Raw genomic sequence first — 25,061 nt, forward strand, 5'->3', positions numbered from 1 at the left:
ATTTTTATCTTATTTGTTGAAGTTCACAACATCATGACTTCAATCAATAAATCAAAAATTTGGACAAAAAATATATAAATTTCATTACCGGTGGCAGCCGCAGGCCTGTAACAAACCCGTCCTTTCATTTAATTTGGCCCGAATTAAATGATTGGCTGTGCACACTCTGCCCGTCCACTCATGGTGCATGATCGGGGTCTTCCACAAGGCTAGGCAATCCTATTGCTAAAGCTAGCAAGCTAGCCATGTGTTTTTGGGGAGTAGCTTTAGGAAAGGGGGCCTGAAGGGAGGGAAGGGGTGTTTTTGGTTGGAAACTTTCAAAATACAAACAACGCTGGCTGGTTTGTCCAAATTGTACCCTAGCTTTAAGTGCTGAACATGAATGCAATTATTTGATCCGAGTGAAACATTATCACGCAATGCTCATCAAAAACTAATGGTTCTGCAGTTTACAGAAGATTAACCTTAAGTAGAGCATGTACTGGAACTGAAATATACAAAACACTGAGAGATGTTTCAATTATTAACTGAATATTTGTGTATTATTCAGCTTAACCATTTTGTTTCCCATGCCTCTCCTTCTTTTCTGTCATCCAAATCATTTATTTTTTTAATATAAGATTACATGGTTGTTTATTTAACCACAGAAAGATAAGAGGGAACATGATTTTTGCATGGCTTCCTGTTATTTATTAACCAATGAGTTGGCCACATCTAAAAGCCCTCAGGACCACTGACCCTTGCCTTACACACGGTCCCCTGCTTCTCTTCGTGGTCCAGGCTTCATTTATTTGACTTTATAACCTTCAGTTCTTTTATAATTAGAATTTTCACTTGTTGGATGAGATTCCTGAACATTTTTTAAAAGACTGAGAAAGGGAAGTGACTCCAACCACTTCACAAGGTAATATTTGTTCTAAATATGATGGATGGATGTTAGATACACAGGCTAACATATGATGAAATTGGTGTAAAAAATATGTTTTGTTCATTTCTATTTCATTGTTTGCTGTTCGCTAGCGACATTTGGTTTAAATTTATGTGAAAAAATAATAATAATCTCCATGTGCATATATTGGCTTTCCTCGGTGGGATTAATATTAATATGCTCTCAAAAAAGATTGTATTCTATTTATTCTCAGATGTAAACTCAGGGTTCAGTGATATGTTACTTAATGTTCCACGTGCATCTGTTGGTGTAGCATACAGATAGACATAGTGCACTTTATTTTATAAAGATACCAAACGAGTCGATTATATTTTATTGATCCTTGAGGGGGGAGTTCAGGAAACTTCCTGAATTCCTTGATGTATTCATCCCCTTTTGCTACTATTTTATGTAGCAAGCCAGATATATATGACTGATGTGATATGGTCATTGACATAATGAGGCTTGCTGCATAAGGTTTGCTGCAGTAAAAATATTGTCACCTTCTCGTTCCAGACCATAATCTCAAAGATGATCATGTCAATATGTCTGTTAAGTCACACACAGAATACCACATACAACTTGAAGAACTGTAAGACTGAAGCCATTCCGTTTCACCTCTGCTGATCCTCCTTCCTACCAGGTTTGTCCATCAGGTAGGATTGGGTTGTTTTGTTATTTTAATATTGTGCCCTGATACTGAAGGTTTCCTTTTATTTATGTTTTATTTAATTACGACTATTGGTCCAACGTGTTTTTATATTATTTGCCTTTTTATTTATCCACTGTACAGCATCTTGGTCCGTTATGCTGTGTGTAAATGTGCTTTAGAAATTAAATGTACTTACAATTTACTTACTACTTCCTCAACTTCAAGTGCAAGGCAGACAAAGTAAAAAGTGACAATCAAAAACGATACCTTTTACCAACTCAGGCGCAGCGATCCAATGACCTTCCCCTGCCCCTTTGGTTTCTTGCCATAGCCTACTCATGTTCACTTTTGTCACGCAAGTTCTCACTGTATCCTTGTGGAATATCTGCTCAAACTTGCGGTAGGGACCGGATATTAATAAACACACACAGACACACACAACGCAGCCACACAGCAGTTGAGAAGGGAGATTTATAGCCATAGGTAACACCTGAGCGAACATGTATCCCAAGAGTCCTCCTGACACAGTGCACGTCAAACTGTGACCACTGTGTGTGCGTCAATCAAATACATCCCATATGGATTTAAAAAAGTTCCTAACTTCCATGAAATAAAGTTTCAGCCTTTGAAAGTGACCTGATGGTGCCAAAATAGTGGATCAGCAATAGGTTTATTCAAGTTAATCCGCTGTTATTATCTTCAGACTGGAATTGAGAATGTCAAGCAGAAGTAATCCCCAAAAAACAAACTTCATCACTGCTAACCTTTTAACTGGTGCGTTTTAGTGCCATTACAATGAAAAGACGATTTTGAGAATAACATAATAACATACACATAAAAACAAAATCATAATTTTGAGAATAAAGTCATACTATTACGAGACATGTCATAATATATAAAGGAAATTTGGTATAATTCTGAGAATCAAGTCAAGAATATTTGAAGAGAAAACGACCACTGATAAAATCCATAAATTACCTCATAAATATGACACGTACCCTTTCAGCTAGAAGCGGCTGGTAGTTTGGCAGTGGCCGAAGTTGGGACTTGGAGGTTAAGTGTTAACAGTGGCCCTAAAACGCCATCGTACCTTTCCACTACAATAAGTCAGTTGTGGCATCGCTTTGCATTACATTTATATTGGGATGTAGAGTGTATGTAATTTGCCATAATGTGAGTCTTGGCCACATGTGGGTCAGCTCTTCCCTCAGAGGGAAGCCCTTGACCATAACAAAGGAAATAGTGTTGGGAACTAGACCCATGTGAGAGACCAAAATAATTTAAAAACATTTCTAAACTATGTAGGCTATTGTTCCGTTGTCTGACTCAATAAATACTTCAAGGTGAACTAGGTGTGTGTGTGTGTGTGTGTGTGTGTGTGTGTGTGTGCGTGTGCGTGTGCGTGCGTGCGCGTGCGCGTGCGTGTGTAATGTGCATTTATCTTCTTAATTCTCACACAGTGGACAACAGCGGAAGAGCCTATTATATTCCCGGCCTGATTCAATATTGATGGATCTGTATGCTATGTTACCAGAGTCGCCACAGTGTCAAATGGAACATACTCGTCCCCCTTCCCTTCCCCTGCCTTACCCACGCACCCTAATGCTCTCCAGCTTTGGCTCTCGGCCACACTGCTTATGTATAACATTAACGTGGTGAGAATGCACAGGATATGATTCAGGCTAGGAAATCGAATTATGCAGGCAATCTGAGCATGTGAGAAGTACAGGTGGCATTGCTGCTGTTGTAACATAATATGGTGTCATCAGTCAGAAATACACACAAAAACCTGGCACAGAGCATGGGGTCAGAACACAGGGAGTGTCGTCGAGATACTGTTAGCACGGTTACGTCTTCTTGACTGCTGTTAGAACTCGGACACTGTTTGGAAATGGATGGGTAAATTGATTACATGAGAGCTATATAATATAACTATACACATAATATGCTAAATATATAATATAAATGTATAATTTCTCTGATGTCTTCTTTTTTGTACAATAGGCTATATATAACATTTCATTATGAGTCAATATATGAGTCTAACCCTAACAACGGACCACTATCTTAAATGTTTTACATTTTTGGTATTTCAAACTAAATCAGGCTTTGAAAGTAATTTTGTCCTTTGAAGCCAAGTTACACTTCCAGTCTTTGAGCTGTCTTCTAGAGCTGCCAATTATTTTTGCCCATCTCAAAAAGTACCCCAAAAAGCGACATTCTCTGCCAATAAGAAACAATTGGGGGAGATTCCAGTGAGAGAGGCTACAATGTCACCGGTGACGAGGTGAGCGAACCACCACAAGAGCACAAAATGTAAAAGTACATTCATTCCAGTGCATATAAACGGACCTGCATCTTAAATGAACAGCAGTGACCATGTGACGCCGAGGAAGCAAACTGTTACTGAAACTGAAGGAACCTGGTGCATAACATAAGCGCAGTAGGCCTATATCTTTTTGGATGGTGATGTGGAGGGGGGAATCGGTTTGGTAAACGCGGCTGAGGGTGGAGTGGGAGACGGGCGGCCACGGTGGCTGGACGTCTTGAGCGAACACACCGCCGGAGCTCTGTCGTGGATCTCCACATGATGGTGGTGGGGAAGGGAGGGAAGACACGGTCGTACGGTCGACCCTCCTGTTATTCACGTTAAGTCTGCTTGTTTTCCTCCCCAACGGATTTGAGAAACGGAACGGGAAAAGGTAACGTCACCATCCAACCTATGTGAATTATATGGCAAATTATTGCGACATTGTTTTTTTTTTGCAGTCGACAACGATGGAAAACCAACTGTCTGGTTTTTCATGTGAACGGGAACGCAGCCCAGCGCTTTGAACGACGACCGAAAAGATTATGCGGGTTTTTTTTCTGTGCAATGTAATGTATGGTTATATCTGCGTGTGAAACGTTTGGTCAATCATATAACGCTACTGGACCTCCACCTCTGGCCACATTTCCACTGACTGTAGCTCGACGCAGGCCTGCCGAGGAGACCCGGACCTGGCCTACTAACCCGCTACCGCTAGCTCGGTGGAAGTCGCCATAGGGTTTTTTTATACACTAGTGCTGTTATAAGATGCTCTGCTTGTCTGTTTCCTACACACATTTGTTTTCCACTTAACTTAGACTGTATCACAGCGCGGATAAACCACTAAACTACCAGGTACGACTGTGTAGCAGTCGTACTCGAGTCTAGCATTGAATTATGGGACAGCCGGGTTCCGTTATTTCCTCTTCTGTTAGCTGCTAAATTAGCCCTTCATCTTTGGTCCGTTGTGAAACTGGACAAACGAAAAACGAGTCAAACTCATGTCAAATTAAGTATTTTCCCAGGTTAATGAGATGTTGGTCCTGTGTTTTTGGCAATCCTCTGGTTCCAATGGGCATATACCGGTGGTGGACACATTGTTTAGTGTGGTCCTCTTCCAGCCTCAGTCTGCTGTTCATCATTATTAGCGGTATGCTACCTTTCTCCTGGTGACATATAATGAGATGCTAAAGTCCTTATGTTGACGTCATGATTCGGCTACACTTCTGTCCTACCTCATCTCTGACCCCTTCAATATACACCCCTAAGAAAGCAGCATATACTTGTATACACACACAGAGGCTATATTTTCTTATTGGGTTGAGCAGTTATCAATAATATTAATAAAGTTCCAGGTATTATTGTGGTTAGGGTTAGGGTTAGTTTTGCAGGGGCTATGAAGACTACATCTTTTGAAATGTATGTATTTAATTCCAAACGTTACACCTGGATGAATAGTGATCCCAATCCATCCATTATTTTTTTTTTATAGACCCTAATTTGCTCTTGCTCCGAGCTGTTCTCAGAATCCGTTTTACATATACAACCGCACACATTCTTTATGACATGCTCTGTTTCAACAAGCCCTACTTGGCATTTTGTACCTTTTGGGGGTTTCCTGTGGGTCAGTGTGGTTACAAAGATGCTGTGAAATGGTGGCAGCGTTAGCAGAAATCTTAGCCTGTTTTAATATATGATAATATGCTTTAATTAGACCGTCTAGGTCCCATATATTTTCTATTTGGTGTGTCATAATTCATAAGTTAGTAAATAAGTTTGTTTCCTATCTCTATATTCACATATTCTTATGTAGATTTGACAAATTTACAGTTCAGACCAAGGAATTGAAGTACACTACAGCTATGGAACACTGTCCACCCATTTCAGTGTTAACTCGTTTAGTCTGTGCTTTCTTATGACTTGAATTAAACACAGAACTTCAGAGTGATGATGATGGCTGAAAGACATCACAATATAACTTGATCATATTGATCGATAACTATTGATCATTTTAATGACCTAAAAAGACTAGGAATTACCATGCTGGATTTAAACACTTCTGTTCAACACTTAATATGACCTTCCACTGTTCTTCATTGATAAATACTCCAATGTCGATACAACAATGAAAAACACTCAAATATTCTAAATAAGTGTGGAACCGTGTTTGTGTAACAAACCCAGCTGCTAGATTCGTTGGTCCAGTCTCTTATCGGTATATATTGAACATGTTTTATATTGATGTGGATCAAAAGTCTATCACAATAATTTATTGAATTCTTGCCCAGGCCTATGATGGTGTTAGAGTTCAATGTCCAGCAGTAATGGTCGACTTCCTAAGTGCACCATTGGCTAGCCATTCATTAGTCCATCGTTCAGTTGAGGTGCCTCAACGGGGATGTGTAGTACTAGGTTCAGATCATTTTGCATCTAGTCCAAATTGACTTGCAGTGATCTACCTTTTCCAAAGATGCCAAGATTCAAAATCATCATCATCATCATCATCATCATCATCATCATCATCATCTCCCTGTTATGTCATTACAGGTGACGGGTCCGGCTGGTGCCATGTGAATAACTGAAAACACCATGAAGCCATCACACAAGCTACTGTTCGTTCTGTGCCCCATGCTGGTCCTTGGCTTCATCTACTACTCCTCTGGGAAGCTACACCTGCATGTTTGGGGCCAAAAGCCACGTAAGTTGCCCTGCACTGCCACAGCTGCTACTGTTTTGTTTTGTGCATCGTTTACTGGCGTTGAAGGGTGGGTGCTGCAACCTTTTAGAATAGCCTTTTTCTTCCAAATTTTTTTAAATCTTACCGTTTCACTATTTATCAAACAGTTTATTAATAATTGGGATACATAATCAAGCCTTTCTTTCAGAAATTGAGACTTTCTTATTGTTAGGTTGAGGACTAATATTCATCTGACAATGTTATATCCAACACACACTGGTCAACAAGTACAAAACAAAAAACCTGTTAGAGTTGTGTTTTTATGTCTTTGTGCTGTTGTCAGCGGTGTGCTAGCCTAGCACCCACCCTATGTGGCCTCTTGTGAAAATGGAGATGAGGTGTGTCTGCTCTTGATTCACCTCTGTTCTGTTTGATGTCTATCTTATGTGTTGTGTTGTGTTTCTGCCAATTTCTCCCAGTTCCTCCGTGTGTTTCTATTTCATTTCTGTGGTAAAAACCCTTTTCTTCAAAGGACCATTATTAGTTGTTTTGTAGGGATTAATGTTTTTGGGTGAGAAGATTTCTTCTATTTTCCCGGCCCCTCTATAGTTCCATTCATGGCTACTGGGTCTACTGCGAGATAGGTATTTATTGACATTCAGTCTACAGCCTTATCTCTTGACTATCAACATGGTGATAAGATTGCTCTGTTTTATGACGGTAGACCAAATAAAGAGTTGGGATTCCATGTTCCATGTTGTTGTTGCTTAGTCTATCGGGTTAGATCGGTGTGCGCAGCTTCTTAGCTCCTCTTTTTACAATGTCGTCACCATTTGTGGGTTTTCCCGTGGACCTCGGTGCCCACATCGTACAGGGGTCTCTCCGGAGACAGAGGGTCTTTCGGGACAGATACGATCCCTTGGCATTGCCTGAGAATTATTCTTTGAGAGATACAGGTTCTCATCAGAGGTTATTCGCTATTTGATCGTCCTCGTTGGACCTTATGTAGACAGTGCTTACTGTTGCGCAGTGTGTCTCTGTGAGAGAGTGGTAGAGTGGGGGTAGCGCGTCAGTCTTGAATTTCTGCATGCAAGGTTCATCTCCCAAGTGATGCACATTTGTGTGAAGCTTTAAAAGTCCCAAATCATATGTCATATGGAATACTTATTCACTAAAGGTTATGGAATTATATTTTTGTGCTTATTTTGAACTTGAACCCATGTTCTCAAGGCCGTGCTGGCACAACCCCGGTTGCTGGCGTTCAGGTCTTATAATAATCCACTACGCCACCGCCACTACCTCACAGCGGTTGAAAACATATGCAATACATTTCTTATATAGGGTGTATTTAAAGTGAATTCCCTAAATTATAGAACAAGGCAGGTTGGACGATGCTCATGCATTTTGAAATCATCATCACTCTATTGGGATTAATGGCAAACAATTCATCATTTGGCATAGTTATTTTATACTATATGCAGAATCCTTCACTTATACAAATTTACACGTTCTGCTATTTTTTGCACGCCTCCCTAGCCAGTATGTGCAATTGTGTTGCCCCTAGCTTTATCTGATTTTTGAACTCCTCATAGGAGTTAATGACTATCTGTTCCTCTTGAGTGAAATAGACTGCTCTTGCTCTATCCATTTTGTAAAGGTGAGTAAAATGACGCGATAAACGCCCCTTTCACATGAAAGCGCGTTGAACCTAAAGCAGAAAACCTGGCTCGACTAATCAAATCCTAAGTGAGCGTCGTAGTACCATTTAACTCTGATTGCGAGTTGCGTCTCTGTCAATCCAGGTTTTCCCAAGAAAGCCTGGGTATGTTCAACAAGGCTCGTAGTATACCCCACTGGTTCTATCTAACTGGATCAAACTCAAGCTGCCCCTTACACCTCTAAATGAAGCCAGCAGAGGGGGCTCCAAGATTTCACTTGGACACCATATAAAACATATAGAGCGTAACCATGACCGCCCCCTTTTTGAACAGGTCTGGTTCTGGAAGTAAATTTCCCTTCATTTTCACTGTAGACTTTTTGTAATATCGTTACATAAATAGTTTTAAGCCTGGAACCAAGCCAATCGTTCGTCAAGGTAGTCCAGTGACCATAAAACGTTTGATTCGGGGCCAAAAAGAATTTGGAAAACGGAAGAAAAGGCGACGGTACAAGACATTATTTTTGTGAAGGAACTACCAGTACTCAGCCCATAAACCATTGCGAACCTTTTCGCAATGGATACAACCCAATAGTTTAGCACGTTTCTTGCAGTGTGTGTGTGTGTGTGTGTGTGTGTGTGTGTGTGTGTGTGTGTGTGTGTGTGTGTGTGTGTGTGTGTGTGTGTGTGTGTGTGTGTGTGTGTGTGTGTGTGTGTGTGTGTGTGTGTGTGTGTGTGTGTGTGTGTGTGTGTGTGTGTGGTGTTTCATATAATGTATATCATTGTCATCGACATAGTACGTTTCTGACTGCAGTCACCTGTCATCCATTAATACCGGTTCTACTATTCCCAAAGAGTGTGGTTGCGAGTGTGAGTTTTAATACATGTAAATTCAGTCTTGTATTCCAGTTATATATTCATCAACATTATGTATTCCTTTGCTTTTATACTACCAAAATTACTGAAAAGCATTGCTAGTGCTATATCATATATTTGTACTTTTATTTTGATCATATATTCTATATCAACATATTTTTCAACATGTACAGCTGATTTCCTGGACAGCTCTAACCACAACTCTAACTAACTAACTTTCCATTAATCTAAATCATGTTCGCTGTGGTAAGCGATCGAGTTCAGTAGCAGTCATTCACTTTCGGAGGTGCAGTAAACGTTTCCTGATTACAGTGAGCTCCACCAATCAAAGACGTTGTGTCACGCTTAAGGATTTATGGGTAGTGTAGTGGTTTCAGTGACATTGCGAATAAAAGGTGTTTTTCTAAAAAAACGAGCTGTTGCCCCGTTTTACTTGTTGCTTCTACAGGAGCAAATACCATCCATTCACAATATAACGGCGAGTGGTACGTATAATCTGGATGGTTACGACATTAAGGCATTTAATCAAAATCTGATGAAAATGAATGGGATTTCTACTTCCGGAACCACACTGTTGCGCTCTATTGGCTGGTAATACAAAAGAGAGAGAGTTTTCATCCAGTGGCTATCCATCATCCCAATTCCCCTGTCCGTTTTTCCAGAAACGTGGTTTGGGAAAGTTGATGGGCACTGACGAGAGATGTGTGAGCCTCAGAGGCCTTGGACCTCATTTATTTATAAATGGAGACTTTATTGACAAACTAGTGGCTGAAAGTGGGACTTCTTCTGTGTTTTTAGAGGTAGATTCCTGAACCTCACCGGCCAGTGTGCTGATATCTAAGCCTATAGAACAGCATTGATGACCCAAACTGTTTCCGCCGCCCTCTAACGGGGAGGAACCACCCGGATCTATATCTATTGCTAAGATTTGACTAGTTTAAATGTGTGGCAATTTTAATGACGGGCATTAAAAATACCAGCAAATAATTTGTATGTTAATTTAAACTGTGACTTGTTTTATGGCACACTCTCTTCTTGAAAATTGGAGAAACCTTGTTGCCTGCAGTGATGCAATTCACATCCGGCAAATCTAATCGCTAGTACTGAGTACTGAGGTCAGTACTGAGTACTGAGGTCAGCACTGAGTACTGACCTCAGTACTCAGTACTGACCTCAGTACTGAGTACTGACCTCAGCACTGAGTACTGAGGTGGTTGAGTGAATCATCTTTTGTCTCTTTAATATTTTTGTGTAGTTAACAGTCCAGTCTTAGACCAAGAAAAGCTTTGACTGTGAGTTACAGTGTAAATAATAATGTTCTATCCACTATATATCTTGTTGTTGTCTTTATACTTGGAAGAGTGGAAAGATCTAAAACATTACTTAGCCGATAGCTAAGTCATGTTTTAATGTTTAACCCTGTAATGTTCACTTGCTAAGTGTGTGTGTGGGTGGGTGGGTGGTGCCAGATGTGTTTAAAGGACTGATGGTGGATAAGGGAGAGAAAAGCTTTTTCACACTGCCTCCTCCCTTCACTGAACTGTGACAAACTAAGCCATTCTATTTGAGTGAGAGGATCATATCTGCATAATCTCCTTCCTCACTCTTGAAATGATTGTACTGGGTGAGCCTCCCGCCACTCCAGGGCCAAATGGTTTCCACTTGGACAGCGGCCGTGTGCATCATTAAGATTATAAATGATCTCTCAGTTACTGTTTTTATTAATAACTATTTGAAGCTGTGGTTGGCTGGGTACCATATGGCCAGTTAGTGCTTTCCAACAGTATGGATATTCCCCTGGTTGTAGCATAACTCGAGCACTGTGGAAAGGGATGTTTCAGGCAGGGTCTTTGGCTGGGATAATTGTTGATGCTGTATGGATCACGCTTTCTTGGATGACATAGTCGCACCAGTGACTGGGCCTTCCAGCATTAACACATGTGCTATTGTAAAATGGTATTATGGTCTTGCCGGTTCTTAAATAGCCATTCCAGCAGGAGTCCAAATGGCTGTGAGCAAGCAGACACCTAAGATCTCGTACTCTGCGGCTATGAGCATAAGAAATATCACCTTGGGTTGTGCAAGCCAGATTCTATGACCTTAACGAAGGTTTTATTGGGTGTAGCGGCATCTCTCAGTAGCTCAGAAACATTTGCCAGAGGCGTTGAATTATTAACAGTTGGTAAATCCAATCTAACCCTGTTTGACTGCAAATGCTGCAGCTATCATTGCATTCTCTAGACATGGACATTTTTAACCCTTCTTTCATACGCATCTATAGATATCCAGTTTTAAATCGAATCATATTTCCAAGGAACTCTCTTGGCTTTCATTGCTGTAATCCTTTTGTGTTCCCTCATCAATGTTTGATATATGACTGTCTCCACTGATGTGCAATAAATTGGGGGGTCTGCAATGGCTGATTGTCTCAATCACCCCTTTGTGTTTTCAGAGAGTACTGAAGAGCCTACACTCAGGGCCTCAACTAAAGGGCCTAAAGTGAAACTGGCGACAGATAGTCATGTCACAGGTAGAGGAGCCACCTGCTCGCTGGGCTCATGGAGGAAGTGTTCGTCTTTACAGTAGGGGTCAACCGATTTGTTTATTTCAGGGGCTATACTGATTGTTAGTAATCAAGGGGACTGTTGATATTTGCAACCGATATACATTTGTGTTGTGTCAAAATTTTGAATATGACAAACTCCAACGCAAAACTTTGTTAAGATGCCTTTAAGCCTATGCTTAATTAAAAGAGTACTTAAGATAATATTATCCTAAAACAAATTTCAGGGATCTTCCAGCAGCATTTATTATAAAATAAACGGAACATTTTATATATTTATAAACAAAATGGCCCCAAATTGTCAATTATATATATTATCAACAAGTGATAGCAGAGAACCTGTCATTGAAAGTGTGTGTGTGTGTGTGTGTGTGTGTGTGTGTGTGTGTGTGTGTGTGTGTGTGTGTGTGTGTGTGTGTGTGTGTGTGTGTGTGTGTGTGTGTGTGTGTGTGTGTGTGTGTGTGTGTCACACTAGCCTCACTAAAGTGTGCATGCCTAGCGTTCGTTGTGATTGAACCATATAGGGAAACTACTGTGTAATGTTACGTTCGCAATACAGCAGGTAAAATAAGTTGCACTGGAACCAACGTTACTCGAAAGATCGCTACATAAAGGCTATCGCTACATAAAACAACCACTTTGTTAACTATATATCACTGCAAGAAAGAGAATTTTGCGGGCAGTTTCAGTGTAACTGGGAAAACTGGTTATGCTTGTCTTCAGGGGGATTAGACAACAACTTATACAATATCTGCGTCTTTAAACTGGGTACACACAGGACGATTTATTGAATTTAGAAAGCTTGAGGCCACCATAACGATGGATTAAGATACATTTAACTGTGTTGGTCCTTTAATGTGTGTGATAGGAAACAGTTTTGCCAGCCCAGCACACCACACACTAACGGATTCCATTCCACAACAACCCATTCCAGGTTTTCGTAACCGTCAATCTGGCCAATCTCACGATCGACCATGGCTTATGTTATGATATTGGTGGTATTAGGTTTAGTCAGCATGGCTCCCAATTGGCTATCGTCGCTCCCTTGTGACAATCGGTTGCCTGCGTCCTCGACCGTTGTCGGGGTTCCCCCTATACTATAGCATATCTGATCGGAAATATTGAACATGTTAATATTTTAATCGGAGGGGCACCAATCCTTTAAAAACATTCTTGACATACCTCAAACCACAGGATTATCTGGCAAAAATCCATATAAAAAATCTATGGATTTTACAATTCAAAACATTATGCCATGGATTTGCTTCCATATCTGCGCTCTCACCTGCGTTCCCCTGTGTGTGCCTGTCTTTGGCACACAGAAGAATAGGATAGGCTATTACTGTGACGGGTAACCAATGAGATAGTGCTGTTGGCAAGACATTGCATGAGACCACTGAGTGATGACTACAGACACTGGCTATGATGCATGACTGCATCATAGTAGAGTGTTTTCAAATAAAAACATTTTATCGGCAATCAGGTTACAAAAATATAATGACACTGATGATCTCAATAATGCTGAATATCTGATTCGATAAATGGCCAGGCTTATAATCGGTCGACCCCTGCTTTAAAGTGTACACGGTATAACCAGGGTGGTTTTGGTGCTCTGTTGAAAGTCAATCTCTACTAATGACAAACAATCCTCCTGGAATTGGTTGTGGTGAATTAGTGGTGAATCTTCTTGCACCTATCTCCCTGTCTTTTCAATACGGTATTTCCTGGTACTTTTTATTCCTTTACCTTATTGAACCTAATTGGGTGATGGCTTTCATATCTGAATGGTGATCATTGTTGATTTGATTTTGATGATAAGCTTACGGCTAAAGCTACTAACCAGCCTCTCTCTCTCTCCCTCGTTCTCTCCTCCACTCCCTCCCCCACTTCCTTCTCTCGTGCCATTAGGCGTTGATGTTTTGGGTCTGGCAGCATCTCTCTGAGCCCCTCTCCTTCAAAGCTGGTTGACATGCTGCCCCCCCCCCCCCCCCCCCCGATGCTAACCAAACCTCTTGTGTTTCAGAGTCTGAAACGGAGATAACTCTCACCGTGGGACGAATAGTAGGCTCAGGTATACCCTCCACCCCCACCTGTTCTCCAACCCCACCTGTTCCCGTTCTGTACCCCCTCCACCTCTTTCTGGCGCCAAACCGCAGAACTTCCTCCACACCCTGCTGGTAGACTTGTTGTCAGACTTTTGTTTAGTTTTTTCTTGAATCCACTGAGGTGAGATTTTCTTTTAGAGCATGGCCACGTGGCACAAGATTAAGGTGTTGTTGTCCTGTCCCAACCCAATGGGACTCTTATAGTTATAGCCTTAGTCACAAATGACATGTTTGCCAAAACTGGCTTGGAGCAATGACAAATTGTCAGTGTGCCCCTAATTCTGGCCTATCGTTATTCCCCAATATCTTATTTATATATATATATTAAAATGATTTAGCACTCAGTTAAATCATGTATGTGGGTTTTATATTCTCTGGAGAATTTAACTTTAATTTTGTTGAGGAAATTCCTTATTTTTCTTAATCTTGTTTTCGGCATATGCTTCAAAGCAGCCAGGCCGCCACGGAGTCGACCTCCATTTGTCTGCTGTAATGTAATGCAACAGCGCTCTCTTCTGGCACTGAGCAGAACTGATAGCATGGTTTTATTACTTTATTATAATTTTTTGAACAAGCAGTCTGCAGGAGTTTCTGCGGTTTCCATGGTACCAGAGGCCAGCGTTTAGCCTCGTGCTACTGGCCAGAGCGCTTCCTCCTCCTCGGCCCGGTCTCTTGCTGCTGCTCACCTCCTCTCGGCAAACCTCACACTTTACTGTGGGAAACGTGCAACCATGTCCATCCTCTGTCATCTCGACCCCACCCTCGTCTTTCCGGGCCGTGCTTGGAGTCTCTTCCCTCCTTGTGCTCCTCCAGCCTCCTCCTCCTCCTCCATCTCCTGCTGCCTCTCTTTCTTTCTTTCTCCCCCGTAAGGTCTGCCTCTGAGGACAGCAAGGCCATGCAACGGAGGAAGACTGGTGGCCCCCCCCCCCTCTCCCTGCCACCCCCCCCCCCCCCCACCCTCTGTGGCTTTCATTCAGTTCTTCTTACTGGTGGCGCGTTAAGGGTTCCTACAGAATGAGGGGGCAATGCCATTCCTTTGTGTGTCTTAATTGCTTCATACAGTTGTCGTATACAATTGTCATTACTGTGTGCTACACAACAGTACACTATTGGATCACCCTATCACTCAGACGTCTTTATTTAATCTTTCAATCTTTATTTACATTCATGTAAAAAGACAACAGGTAGGTTTTATCTGCTTTATTTTTGACTCTTTTAAACTTCAACTGCCTCCTAATGAACTCTCCATGAGGCACCTATGGACGACGACTCCAGGCGTTCATAGGTGAACCATAATCAGCGTTTCCCTAACTTAATTTTTAATCTACAGATTATTTTGGCTGGCTTCTTCCTAACCGTGCTTCTCTGAACACAAATGCTCTTTAACTCTAATGCTTTTCTTTTACTTACTGTTGGTGTCCTTTTTAATTTTGTTTCAGATTCAAAGCTTTTGTGTTTTTTCCTTTTTATTTTTTATTTTTACAATAACCAGGCTATTAATTTGAGACATACAACTATGGCTACAACAGCTGATAGTTGAATTCATTATTTTCGTCATGACTTCCGTTAATGACTTAACGTTGCCAGTTGTAAAGTTTCCCTTTCTGATAACTGTTGTTTCTCCCCTCTTTCCTCTTCTCTTTTGCATCTTTGTCTTTTTTTTCTCCCCCAGTGTATGACAAGCAGGGCTTTCTGCTGAAGCTGGACACTAAGTTGTAAGTACATCTCCCGACTTTCAAGTCTAACCTCATGTTAAGCGCTCACGTTAAATCAGGGGCCGTTTACACACCATAGAATCTGAACTTTACTCTGTGGGCTTTGATGCAAGCCTCCCAATATTCTTTGGGCCCTTTCCTGCTTATTTTACACAAACTGACGTCTTGCTTTGTTTATTAAATATTTCAGATGTATCTTTTTAAACCCCCCCCCCCCATTTTCTATTCCTTCAAATCTATTTTCCATACAGATGTTATTTGACCAGTTGGGGAACATGGAGATTATGGAAATATAAACCTTTTACCTATCCATCTCACTTAGTCTAATAAACATTTTATTATTTAGTCCTTACCAAACCTTGCAGATTTAATGTATGCAAGGCAGACTCTCTCTAAATGCTCTTGACTATTGATTTGTAGGTGTTTTTTTTTTTTTCATTAGTGTATTAAAAAAAACTCTTCACTCTTCACTTATTAATGAAGCAGTTAGGGTCCACTGTGTCTCATGATGGGACATTTCTGGACAATTGGTTGGACACTGTTGTCACAAACTGCCACAGCCATCATACTTATAACAGGTCATGGTTGTTATTCGTTGTCATCGCCACCCTGGCTCATGCAGGGCATGCCTCTCCACACTTTAAGCATGATGTCAACACACACTTCAGGGAGTGGGTCGGGGGTTCTCACATGGGACTCAACGCCCTCATTCTCATATCTCTTTCAGAGTGACCCACGTCACAGTAACTCCACAAGTTCTTGATGCCAGTGTGGTTTTAGCATTAGTCTAACAAATCCCAACCTGATCAAAAAAAACTATTTCCATAAGGTTGATGGGCCACTATCATTGGTCTGTTTGGAAGACGTTGAATTCCTCTCAAACTTGGCAGCAGAGGTCTCTCTGTCTCTGTCTCTCTGTCTCGTTTTCTCTCTCTTTTTCTCTCTCTCCCCCCCCCCCCCTCCCCCCCAACTGCACGGTGGGCCACCCAGTGGCTCCGAGCACAGCAGGCCTCCACTGTTTATTTGAACTGGAATCGTGGCATAAAGCTGATTATTAATGATCATGCAATTGAGCGGCTGTAGTCAAGACAGCTGGTGTAATTATTTCAAGACCAACTTTCTCTTCCTCATGCTGTGCGGTATTTGGGATACAGAGAGCGGCCTTCCACAGGCCGCTCTCTGTATCTTTTCTAAATGTAATGTATGTGCTTGTGAATGATCAGCAGCGCCTGCAGGTTGCTCATTATTCTCTCTATCGTTCTGTTCTCTTCGCTCATCCACAGGCCCCAAGAGCTGGCCTACAAATATGGCAACCTCAGTGAGGGAGCATGCAAGCAGGGCTACGCAGCGGCCAAGATGACCACCATCTACCCCAAGTGAGAACAACCGCACCTTTCTTCTTCCTCACTTCCTTATCTCGGTTTACCCCGGGGTCTGCAGTCAGATTCTCTAGATTGGGTTGGTCTGAATATTAATAACGTCCTCATGTGCCCCTTTTTTTTTTTTGTAATCGAGAAGGGAACAAAGCAAGGACATTTTAAATCCACACCACAGGATCAATCTACATAAGCCAACAAATCAGTGTCGTTTGGTGTCACGGGGATATAAGACTGAGACTATGAGGCTGTCAAACTAGTATAACCAGTCGCATGATGTCACCACTGTGGATGAGGTTGGCCCTTAGGGGCCCTTACACCCCACGCACTCCCACAAAACCCTCTCCTTGTTTTTCCTTTCCTCCCATTCATCTCACTCCTCTTCTTCAACCACGAGAGTGCGTCCTTGTGAGCCCCATGCCGCACAAAAGCCGGTCTGTCCCTGGGACCCCCTCCCGCCCCCCCCCCGCCCCGTCCCCCGTCCCGGCCGACTCATGTCCTCGTGGCCCCGGAGGCCCTCCTTTTACCACCAAAGCACGGCCCAACTTCCTGTCCAGAATGCCCGTGACTCACCACCAACTTCCTGTTCCGTTGCCCCCAGAAGGTTCCACGGGGCCGCTCAGTAGTCCCTCTGTGATGTCACCCGCGGGTCCTTTCATCTCGCCACTTATCTGGAGCCCAATGTATAGCACTTTGTCTCTTTAGCATTCCTCTAGCATGAAGCTAATAGAGAGGCCATTTTCCACATAGCTTATAATTGCGAGTGACATTTCAGTGCAAGACCCGACCCATTTAATAAAGAACTCCGCCCCCTCCCCTCCGAGTGTCATTAGCCATTGTGGTTCTGAAAAACCAATTAAATAATTTAGTTGAAACATGAAATAAATCAACTGTATTGTAACGGATGTCTGCGGGAAAAGGCTTTAGACGCGTCGCGTTTCCTACTCTGGTTTGACCGCTGGCCATTCACCAAGACTTGGCCGCGGCCCAACTTTGCACATTAGCAGACCTGCGGTGCGCGGTGTGAGCGGCGCTGAGGTGCGGCGGCGTCCGAGGAGTTGTGTGTTCCCCCCCCCCCCCCTCCCTCCCGCCCTCCCGCCCGCCCCTAACAACTTCCTCTAATCAGCCGCACGTGTCTGATCAAAGGTGGGTCCAACGCGCCAGGCCCCCCTGCCAGGAGCCGGCTGATTACTACCACCCTCAGAGCCAGAGCCCACCGGTCAACAGGCGCTGTTAGGGGCTGTACCTCTTCTAGCTGTGGAGATGGACTTATATGTTTATACCCGCCTGAGGGCAATGCGCTAAAGCACCACGTGCACGCGTTTTTTAAATGTTTTTCCAAACGTTTGATTTAAGCAGTTTTCCCTTTTTATTATTTTGATAAGTTTGCATTCAGATCGCTTGCTTGATCGCTCTTTCTTTTTAATGTTTACCTTTTCCTCCTGCATACTTGATCTGTTTTGCCTGGCTGGCAGCTTGACAAGCTGTTGTTATTTTAGGAATGACACTGTAATTGGTTTGTGAACTAGCCCTCATAAGCCATTAACCCCATAATGAGTCCTAGCTCTGATTCTCATAAGCTGCAAAGGCAAATAAAGTCCACAAAAAAATGTAGTCTAATAAAGAAATACAAATATTTCAAGTCCCTTTTGTTATATCTGGTAACGTCCACTTCCGGTTATAAATAGGTGTCTCCGATGACTCCTTAACCTCCAGCATGTCGCTTCCACCCTAATCATCTTCTCCTTCCTCAAGATTTGTCTTCTCTGAAGGGCCCTGCCCTACACAATCCAATTTATTCTCCCCCTGCGTGCCCACCACCAGCGTTATATTGGAGCCCTAAATCAAGTGTTGACAGTGAACTGAAGCACTGCGGTTGTAAAAACAGTGGCCTGGAGTGAGGGATGGACCCAGCTTAAGGAAATGCACAACACAATGCTGTGAATCCTTATTGGGAGTTCCTGTTCAGCTCTGTGGCCCTTTCTCCCTTGAGTCCCCCTGTCTGTCCTCCTGATGCTCAATACACCCATGGTGTGTGTGTGGGGGGGGTGTGGGTGGGGGGTGTATGTAAGCAGGCATACTTTAATCAGGAGGTTAGTCCTGCACATGATGTGTTGGTTGTCCTGTGGTGGGCCTGTTTTCCTGCCTGAGTCATCAGGGCATTAGCGGCCATTTAGTGACCCAGGAAGGAGAGAGACGTTCAAAAGTGCATCTGCCATGTTTGGTCACGGTATCACAATGCTCTTCTCTCGTTGTGTCTGTATTTATTCCCCATTGTTAAACTACATTGCACTATGTTGTTGTGCCTAGTAATTAGTACCATAAACAATGTGGAACTATGAACTGGGCACATGTTCTGCCTGTACTCTTTCAAGACCCTTAGTGGGGTCCATCTGTAGCAGCTGTAAGTTATTATGTGTGTGTGTGTGTGTGTGTGTGCTGGGGGGGGGTGGGCTCACTCTCATCTTCATTGTTGCAAAATAACAAGACAGTCATGACGGACGAGTTGATGTGGGATGGTGTAAACACAAAAGGTTGGTGTTTAGTAACAAAGCCCTCGCACTCAGCCACGGAGCACCCAAAGGCCACATCTAGTTTTTCTGCAACTGCCTTCTAGTGCGTTTATTTTCAAAAGCGTAGCGTTGTTTGACTCGAGAGCAAGTGATGGGGGGGGGGGGGGGGGAGGGGGGCTGACAGACGCTGCAGATTTAAATCTCTTGCAGTAGCAGATTGGTGTAGTGCCAGGGTTAAAGGAAAACTTCTGCATTTTTCAACCTGTATTCAATATTCTGAATGTTTTAGGTTAAATGGACTAATGGAGACAACAAATTCTGGAATTGGGCCAGTGTTGAGCGAGAACGCTGCAGTCATAATCTGCTAAAAAGGGGCTAAAAAGGGGCTAAAATGTAATCATTTGGGGCAATAGGGTTAGGTAGTTAGTTTTCTGTTGGACAACAGGTGGTTTAGCTTTGTGTTTTATAGAAAAGTTTTGGGTGAAGGAGAGTTGAGATTGAAATGACAAAAGGGACATTTCAGAGGTTTCAGAGCGAGACTTCTTGAGTGAGACATGGTCGGACACAATATAACAGACGGTGATCAAGCTAAGTTTTATTTCCCTCTAGGGATTCTTTCCATAATTATAGGATATAATCTGAGCCGGTCAGCTGCAGAAACGAGCACTTTAGAGGACCAACATTGTTGGGCACTATCGCCCCAAAGGATTAAATTGAAACCAGTCTTCACAGATTACCGTTGCAATGTTCTCGCCCAATACTGGTCCAATTTAAAAGATTCTTGTCTGCATGAATCTCTTTGACCTGAAATGATCTGAAAATGGGGTTTCGGTTGAGAAATCTTTCCCATGTTGCATGCATGAAGTGGTTGCTATTGATTCAGGAGCTGCACTTCATGTTCATCAACAAAAGGACAAGGGCACACAGGTACACACGTAAGACACGCATACTTAGAGGGTGGAGAGCTGTGTCTAGTAAGAGTGCAGCCAGAGACTTAACATGTGTGCATTGTCGACATAGCCAAAAGTCCTTATTTATTAGTTCTTCTCTGCTGTGGCAGGGTGACTTCTTTCTTCCTGGAGTGAGATAAGGAGTCTCATGTTGTTGGCCAACACCACAGGCCCATATTTCTTCTTCTGTTTTTGTTAGTGGTTTCTAAGTGACTTCATTTGCCTATTAAGGTTGTGTGTGTGTGTGAGAGCCGACCGTAATTATGAAAACGGAAGTAGACCTCCCCCCCCCTTCTGGCAGCTTTTTGTTTGTCTCTCGCATTCAGTCCACATTTGACTCCTGAGAAACAGGACCAGGGGCGGTCGCTGACTAGGGGGGGGATCTTTCGGTATCTCGATTCGATTTCAGAACCAAAGCAATTCTCCATGCAAATTTGTAAAAAGCACATCAATAAATTCATCAATACATTGAATGGATTTTGATTCAGGATCTAAATCTCAAAGAGACAAGACTCGCAATTTAAAAAAATTCTATGGAGGACGCTGTTAAAGGATCAGGAGTCTCCGTTTATGACAGTGTTTTAGAGTGTCTGGGCCCCGGGGGTCAGAACCAGGGTGGCGGGGGGGGGGGGGGGGGGGGTCCTCTCTCTGGGGAGTGGGGAAAAGTAGGACATGTAGGGAATGCATGGCTGTTTGGTTTTCTGTGTTGTCCAGAGGGTTTCTAAGGCAGTGAGGCTGAGGTTAGGACTGCCATATGACTAACTGAATGTCCGATGTTTCTTTGTTGTTGATGTTTTTTTTATTATAAGTCAAAGATATCTCTGCTCTGTTAATTGTGGAAATATGTTGGTGCTTTAATGATCCATATCATCCCCGTAGGTTAACGAGTAATTGACTGAATGAGGAACTTCATAGCATGTCTTCTGTAATGTCCTTGAAAGACGTTTCTCCTAAAATGCAAACCATCTCTCCCTTTTCTTTCTGCCTCTTCTCTTTTCTACACAGGTTCATGAAACCAGCTCCGATGTTTCTTGACCGAAATTTTAAACGGCTAGCAAAAGTCAGCAGTTACTTGCCTCCTTTCGGTTTCAAAACGCAAGGTAAGCACAATCCTAACCAGCATCCTGTCACTCATTGTGCTTTGTTTTTCTATAATAATGCCAACAGAAATCTGAATGAAACCACCATGGCTTTTAGTGCTACCAGGCTCCCAATAGCTAGTTTCCTTTTATAGGACACAATGAGATTTTTTTTTGGCATAGTTGGTGCCTGCAACAGCAGAAAGGGAAATACACATCAAGTTTTTTTGTTCTGGGTTGTAAAGATTAGGCTTGTGTAGATGGAGGTGATGAAACAATACCTCATTCATTCATTCATTCATTCATTCATTCATTTTAATTTCCAGCCATCACTTGGCCTCTGCTATTAGAACTTCTTGTGTACATGATGAAAAGAACAAATAATTGTTAACAATCCCTATGAGGCAAAGTCTAGTGATACTGTTTGTTCATCAGAACAATTAAACTGCTGTTGATCATGGCCCGAGGATGCCCAGATGGTTGTTGTTTCCCACATGGATCATTCCTTCACACCCTCGCAGAAACCAAACACGCATTAAACACATGGTACTTTGTGCCATGCTTAAAAAAACACTGCTGTGGCAATGTGCTTTTTGGGAAGTCATTGAATACATTGGCTGTAGATGGCCAGATGAGCTAGCCTGACATTGCCAGACCAATTGGCAAATGGGTATTGGTCTAGAAGGTCTCAGTTAAATTTTGGATTTCCAAGGTGCTTTATCAACAGGCGTACACCCCTTATGCCGCTGGACACAGGACAGACCTACAACCAATGGTCAATGAAACGTGCAAGAAATCAGCCGTAAACACACGACCCCATATTATATAAGGGCTAGTGATTGGCCCGACCCCGGTCAGGTTTGCTGGAAATCTGTCTAAACGGTATGGAGGCCAGACTCCTATGATGGCTAACAAAACATGAGCGTGCAGATGCTTCTGGTTCACAGGCTACATATGAAAAAGATCATTCAAGGATTGTCTGTTATTTCTAATCTATGTTATTGTCGTATGGTGGGTGACATTTGGCTTACCGGAGATGCTAATCTCTGCGCTAAACCCACATCTGCGGTGGCTTTGACCGTCTGCACTGGTCATTCTGGGGCAGCGTGTGGTAACCTGAAGGTTGCTAGTTCGATCCCCAGCTCCTCCTAGCTGAGATTTGAGATGACCCTGAGCAAGACGCCCTAACCCTAACTGCTCCCGAGGAGCTGGCCTTGCATGGTTGTCCCCGCCCTCGGTGTATATGACTGGGTGAATGTGGGACAGTGTTGTGTTTTGGGGTGGCCACTGGTTTGAAAAGCGTTGCTATAGTTGCTAAACATTTACCATTCTGTATTCTCTGACCTTAATCCAACCCCAAGATCGCACCAACCCACATAGACACAAGGATCGGAGAGATAACGCCGAAGTGAAACGACCACCTCTGCAGCGGGGGGGGGGGGGGGTGCTAGCGGACATTTTCCAATACTTGCGGCGTTTGCAGAAACGCACGTAAGGCTACACTGAATGTTGCCTTTTGTGCCGCGCCGCTCTCTCTCTGCGGCGACCCAGGCGAGCGTGCCCGTGCGCTGTCAGGGCCGGCGATCAAAGGGAGCGCGCCCAGTGTGTGGGTGCTACACCTGGTCTCTGTTTTCATCACGGCCGCTGCAGGCTGGGGGGGGGGGGGTTTCCTTTTCGGCGGTGCTCATGTGGAGCGATGATACGTGTGGATTCTGAATAGAACCTCCACAAAGGATTCCAAATTAGAACCGTCATGACGCCCAGGTGGGGGGAAAAGGGTGGAAACGGAGTGATCATAAAAGTTTAGTCTTACTTTTACTGACACTGCCATGCAGTGACCGAGGTTCACCTCGGCCAATGTTTAAAAAGTGTTTTAATATAGGATTGTAGATACAAAGAGTGGACTTCTTCCAATCCCTATAACTTCAGGATATTGCTACCAGTCTACTTCCTTTATAAAAATGAAATAGTCTGACCACTCTCCCTAATAGCCTGCGCTGTCATTTGGCCTCATCTGCGATGGTAAAACCATCAGAGCCAGCAGAGGAAGGTAATTCATTAACAACTGTATTTATTTCTGTCCCCGTGGACCATGACTCAAAGCTATTTCCCCCCCGGCGGGCACGTAAACACAATGTCCTCATCCTATGCCTCTTCACTGTGTTTAGGCTGCTTCCCCCGAACACCGTGTCTGTGTATATGAATCCGATGACACCTCCAACTCTTTTCCTGTATTTCAACTCGAGACCCCCCCCCCCCCCTCCCCCTGCCCACCCCCCGCCATGCTGGGGTAAGCGGCGCGCACCAGACTAATGTCTGAACCCTGGCGAGTCATTCGTCTCCGGCTGCACCCCGACACATACTTGGGTGAAATGTTTACCCCGGGTACTTATAACAATTAGCCTCCATGTCCAGAGAAGAAAGAGACGCCAGCCAGTTGTCATTCATTTCATTTTTTGCGCTCCTACGGTCCAGGTGTGTTGCCCGGGCCGGTGTTTACGCAGGCCGGGGTGATGCTTGATGCCAGACATCGACACCACATCCAAACAACGGGCCAGTGCCCCGCTGTCCTCCCTCTCCCACCCCCCGCCCCCACCCCCCCCCCCGCCCCCACACAGGGTTAATCATTAGCACGGTCACCCGGGGGCCTAATGTGTCTTCTAAACGGCCCGAGGCCCTCGTGTCTCCGCCAATCGTTTTCCTTCTCTCCCTGCGCTCTTATAGGTCCGTTGTAGGTTGGAGGAAAAGGATATGGGGAGTTCAGTGGTGCCGTGGTTCTTGGGTGCAAAGATGCACGTTTGTATTTACACAACCCAACAGGCCCGAGTCCTGAACCTTGAGCAGCGATTCAATCCCTTTGAAGGAAGTCTCAAAACTTCTATATGGGAAAGAAAAAACAATCGGCGTTCTTTTCTATAATATTTGAAACACCCAACACCAAAAAGGTGTAATTCGGTTTGGATAACTTTATATCGCTGATATTCACAAATAAGTCTTCCTTATTTTAATATAACTCTCCTAAACCACAGTCTAGTAGTCTGAGCGGTTAAGCTGTTGACACAGGCACATCACAACAGCAGCAGACCTGACTCAGGTTTGAGGACTCCCGTATAAGTAGAAGAGGTGGCCTGTTGCAGACGGAAGTCAGACGATAATGCAGCCAGTCCTGCATCCCGGCAGTACAGTTCCGAAGTGTAGAGCAGGGGAACGTCCGTCTTGTTAGAAGCTCTGTTAGCATGGCGCTCCGTGGAATGGCCCGCAGAACACGGCAGGAATGCGGGCTATGGCTAAACACACTTCCCACAATCAGGTGTTTTCCCGACGCTCGTGGACACTATCCCTCAGTTGCCCATTTTCCTCCTGTGAGAATGTGGTTGTTTGAAAAGCAGCATTCCTCTGTTGAGTGCTTTTTATGGGGTTTGTCTGTACATACAAGACAGACACACACACACACAGACGGTACCGAATACTGTCTGTCTTATTTCTCCCAGATTTCATCCCCCCCCCCCCTCAGCCAGAGCACATGTTGTTCTTTTATTATTCGTAGTCGATGTTACCATCGCCCTCACAACCGTTGCCAGGGCCTGATTGGTCAGTCCTTATCAGGGGCTTGAGTAACCGGCCAGTGAGGAGAGCCGCGCGGCGTTCTCTCCTCCCCTGCT

General features: G+C 43.6%; 1 protein-coding gene across 7 annotated transcripts in view; it reads left to right on the forward strand.

Moving 5' to 3' along the window:
* Positions 1–731: 731 nt before the first annotated feature.
* LOC311360396 (CMP-N-acetylneuraminate-beta-1,4-galactoside alpha-2,3-sialyltransferase-like) overlaps positions 732–25,061 on the forward strand; it is a 43,415-nt gene continuing 19,085 nt past the window's right edge. The window contains exons 1-8 of one of the 7 annotated variants that reach the window (XM_084480460.1): positions 732–904; positions 1,445–1,584; positions 6,436–6,586; positions 11,551–11,628; positions 13,685–13,732; positions 15,439–15,481; positions 16,765–16,857; positions 21,326–21,420. In XM_084480460.1, coding sequence (XP_084336586.1) covers positions 6,478–6,586; positions 11,551–11,628; positions 13,685–13,732; positions 15,439–15,481; positions 16,765–16,857; positions 21,326–21,420 — 466 coding nt within the window. In that variant the 5' untranslated portion in view covers positions 732–904; positions 1,445–1,584; positions 6,436–6,477. Of the gene's footprint in view, positions 905–1,444; positions 1,585–2,948; positions 4,283–6,435; positions 6,587–11,550; positions 11,629–13,684; positions 13,733–15,438; positions 15,482–16,764; positions 16,858–21,325; positions 21,421–25,061 lie in introns of those variants that run through there. The other 6 variants (XM_084480462.1, XM_084480459.1, XM_084480461.1 and 3 more) reach the window with 6 other exon arrangements.

Source organism: Micromesistius poutassou (genome assembly GCF_964030765.1).
Source record: "Micromesistius poutassou genome assembly, chromosome: 16".
NCBI classification, from domain to species: domain Eukaryota; kingdom Metazoa; phylum Chordata; class Actinopteri; order Gadiformes; family Gadidae; genus Micromesistius; species Micromesistius poutassou.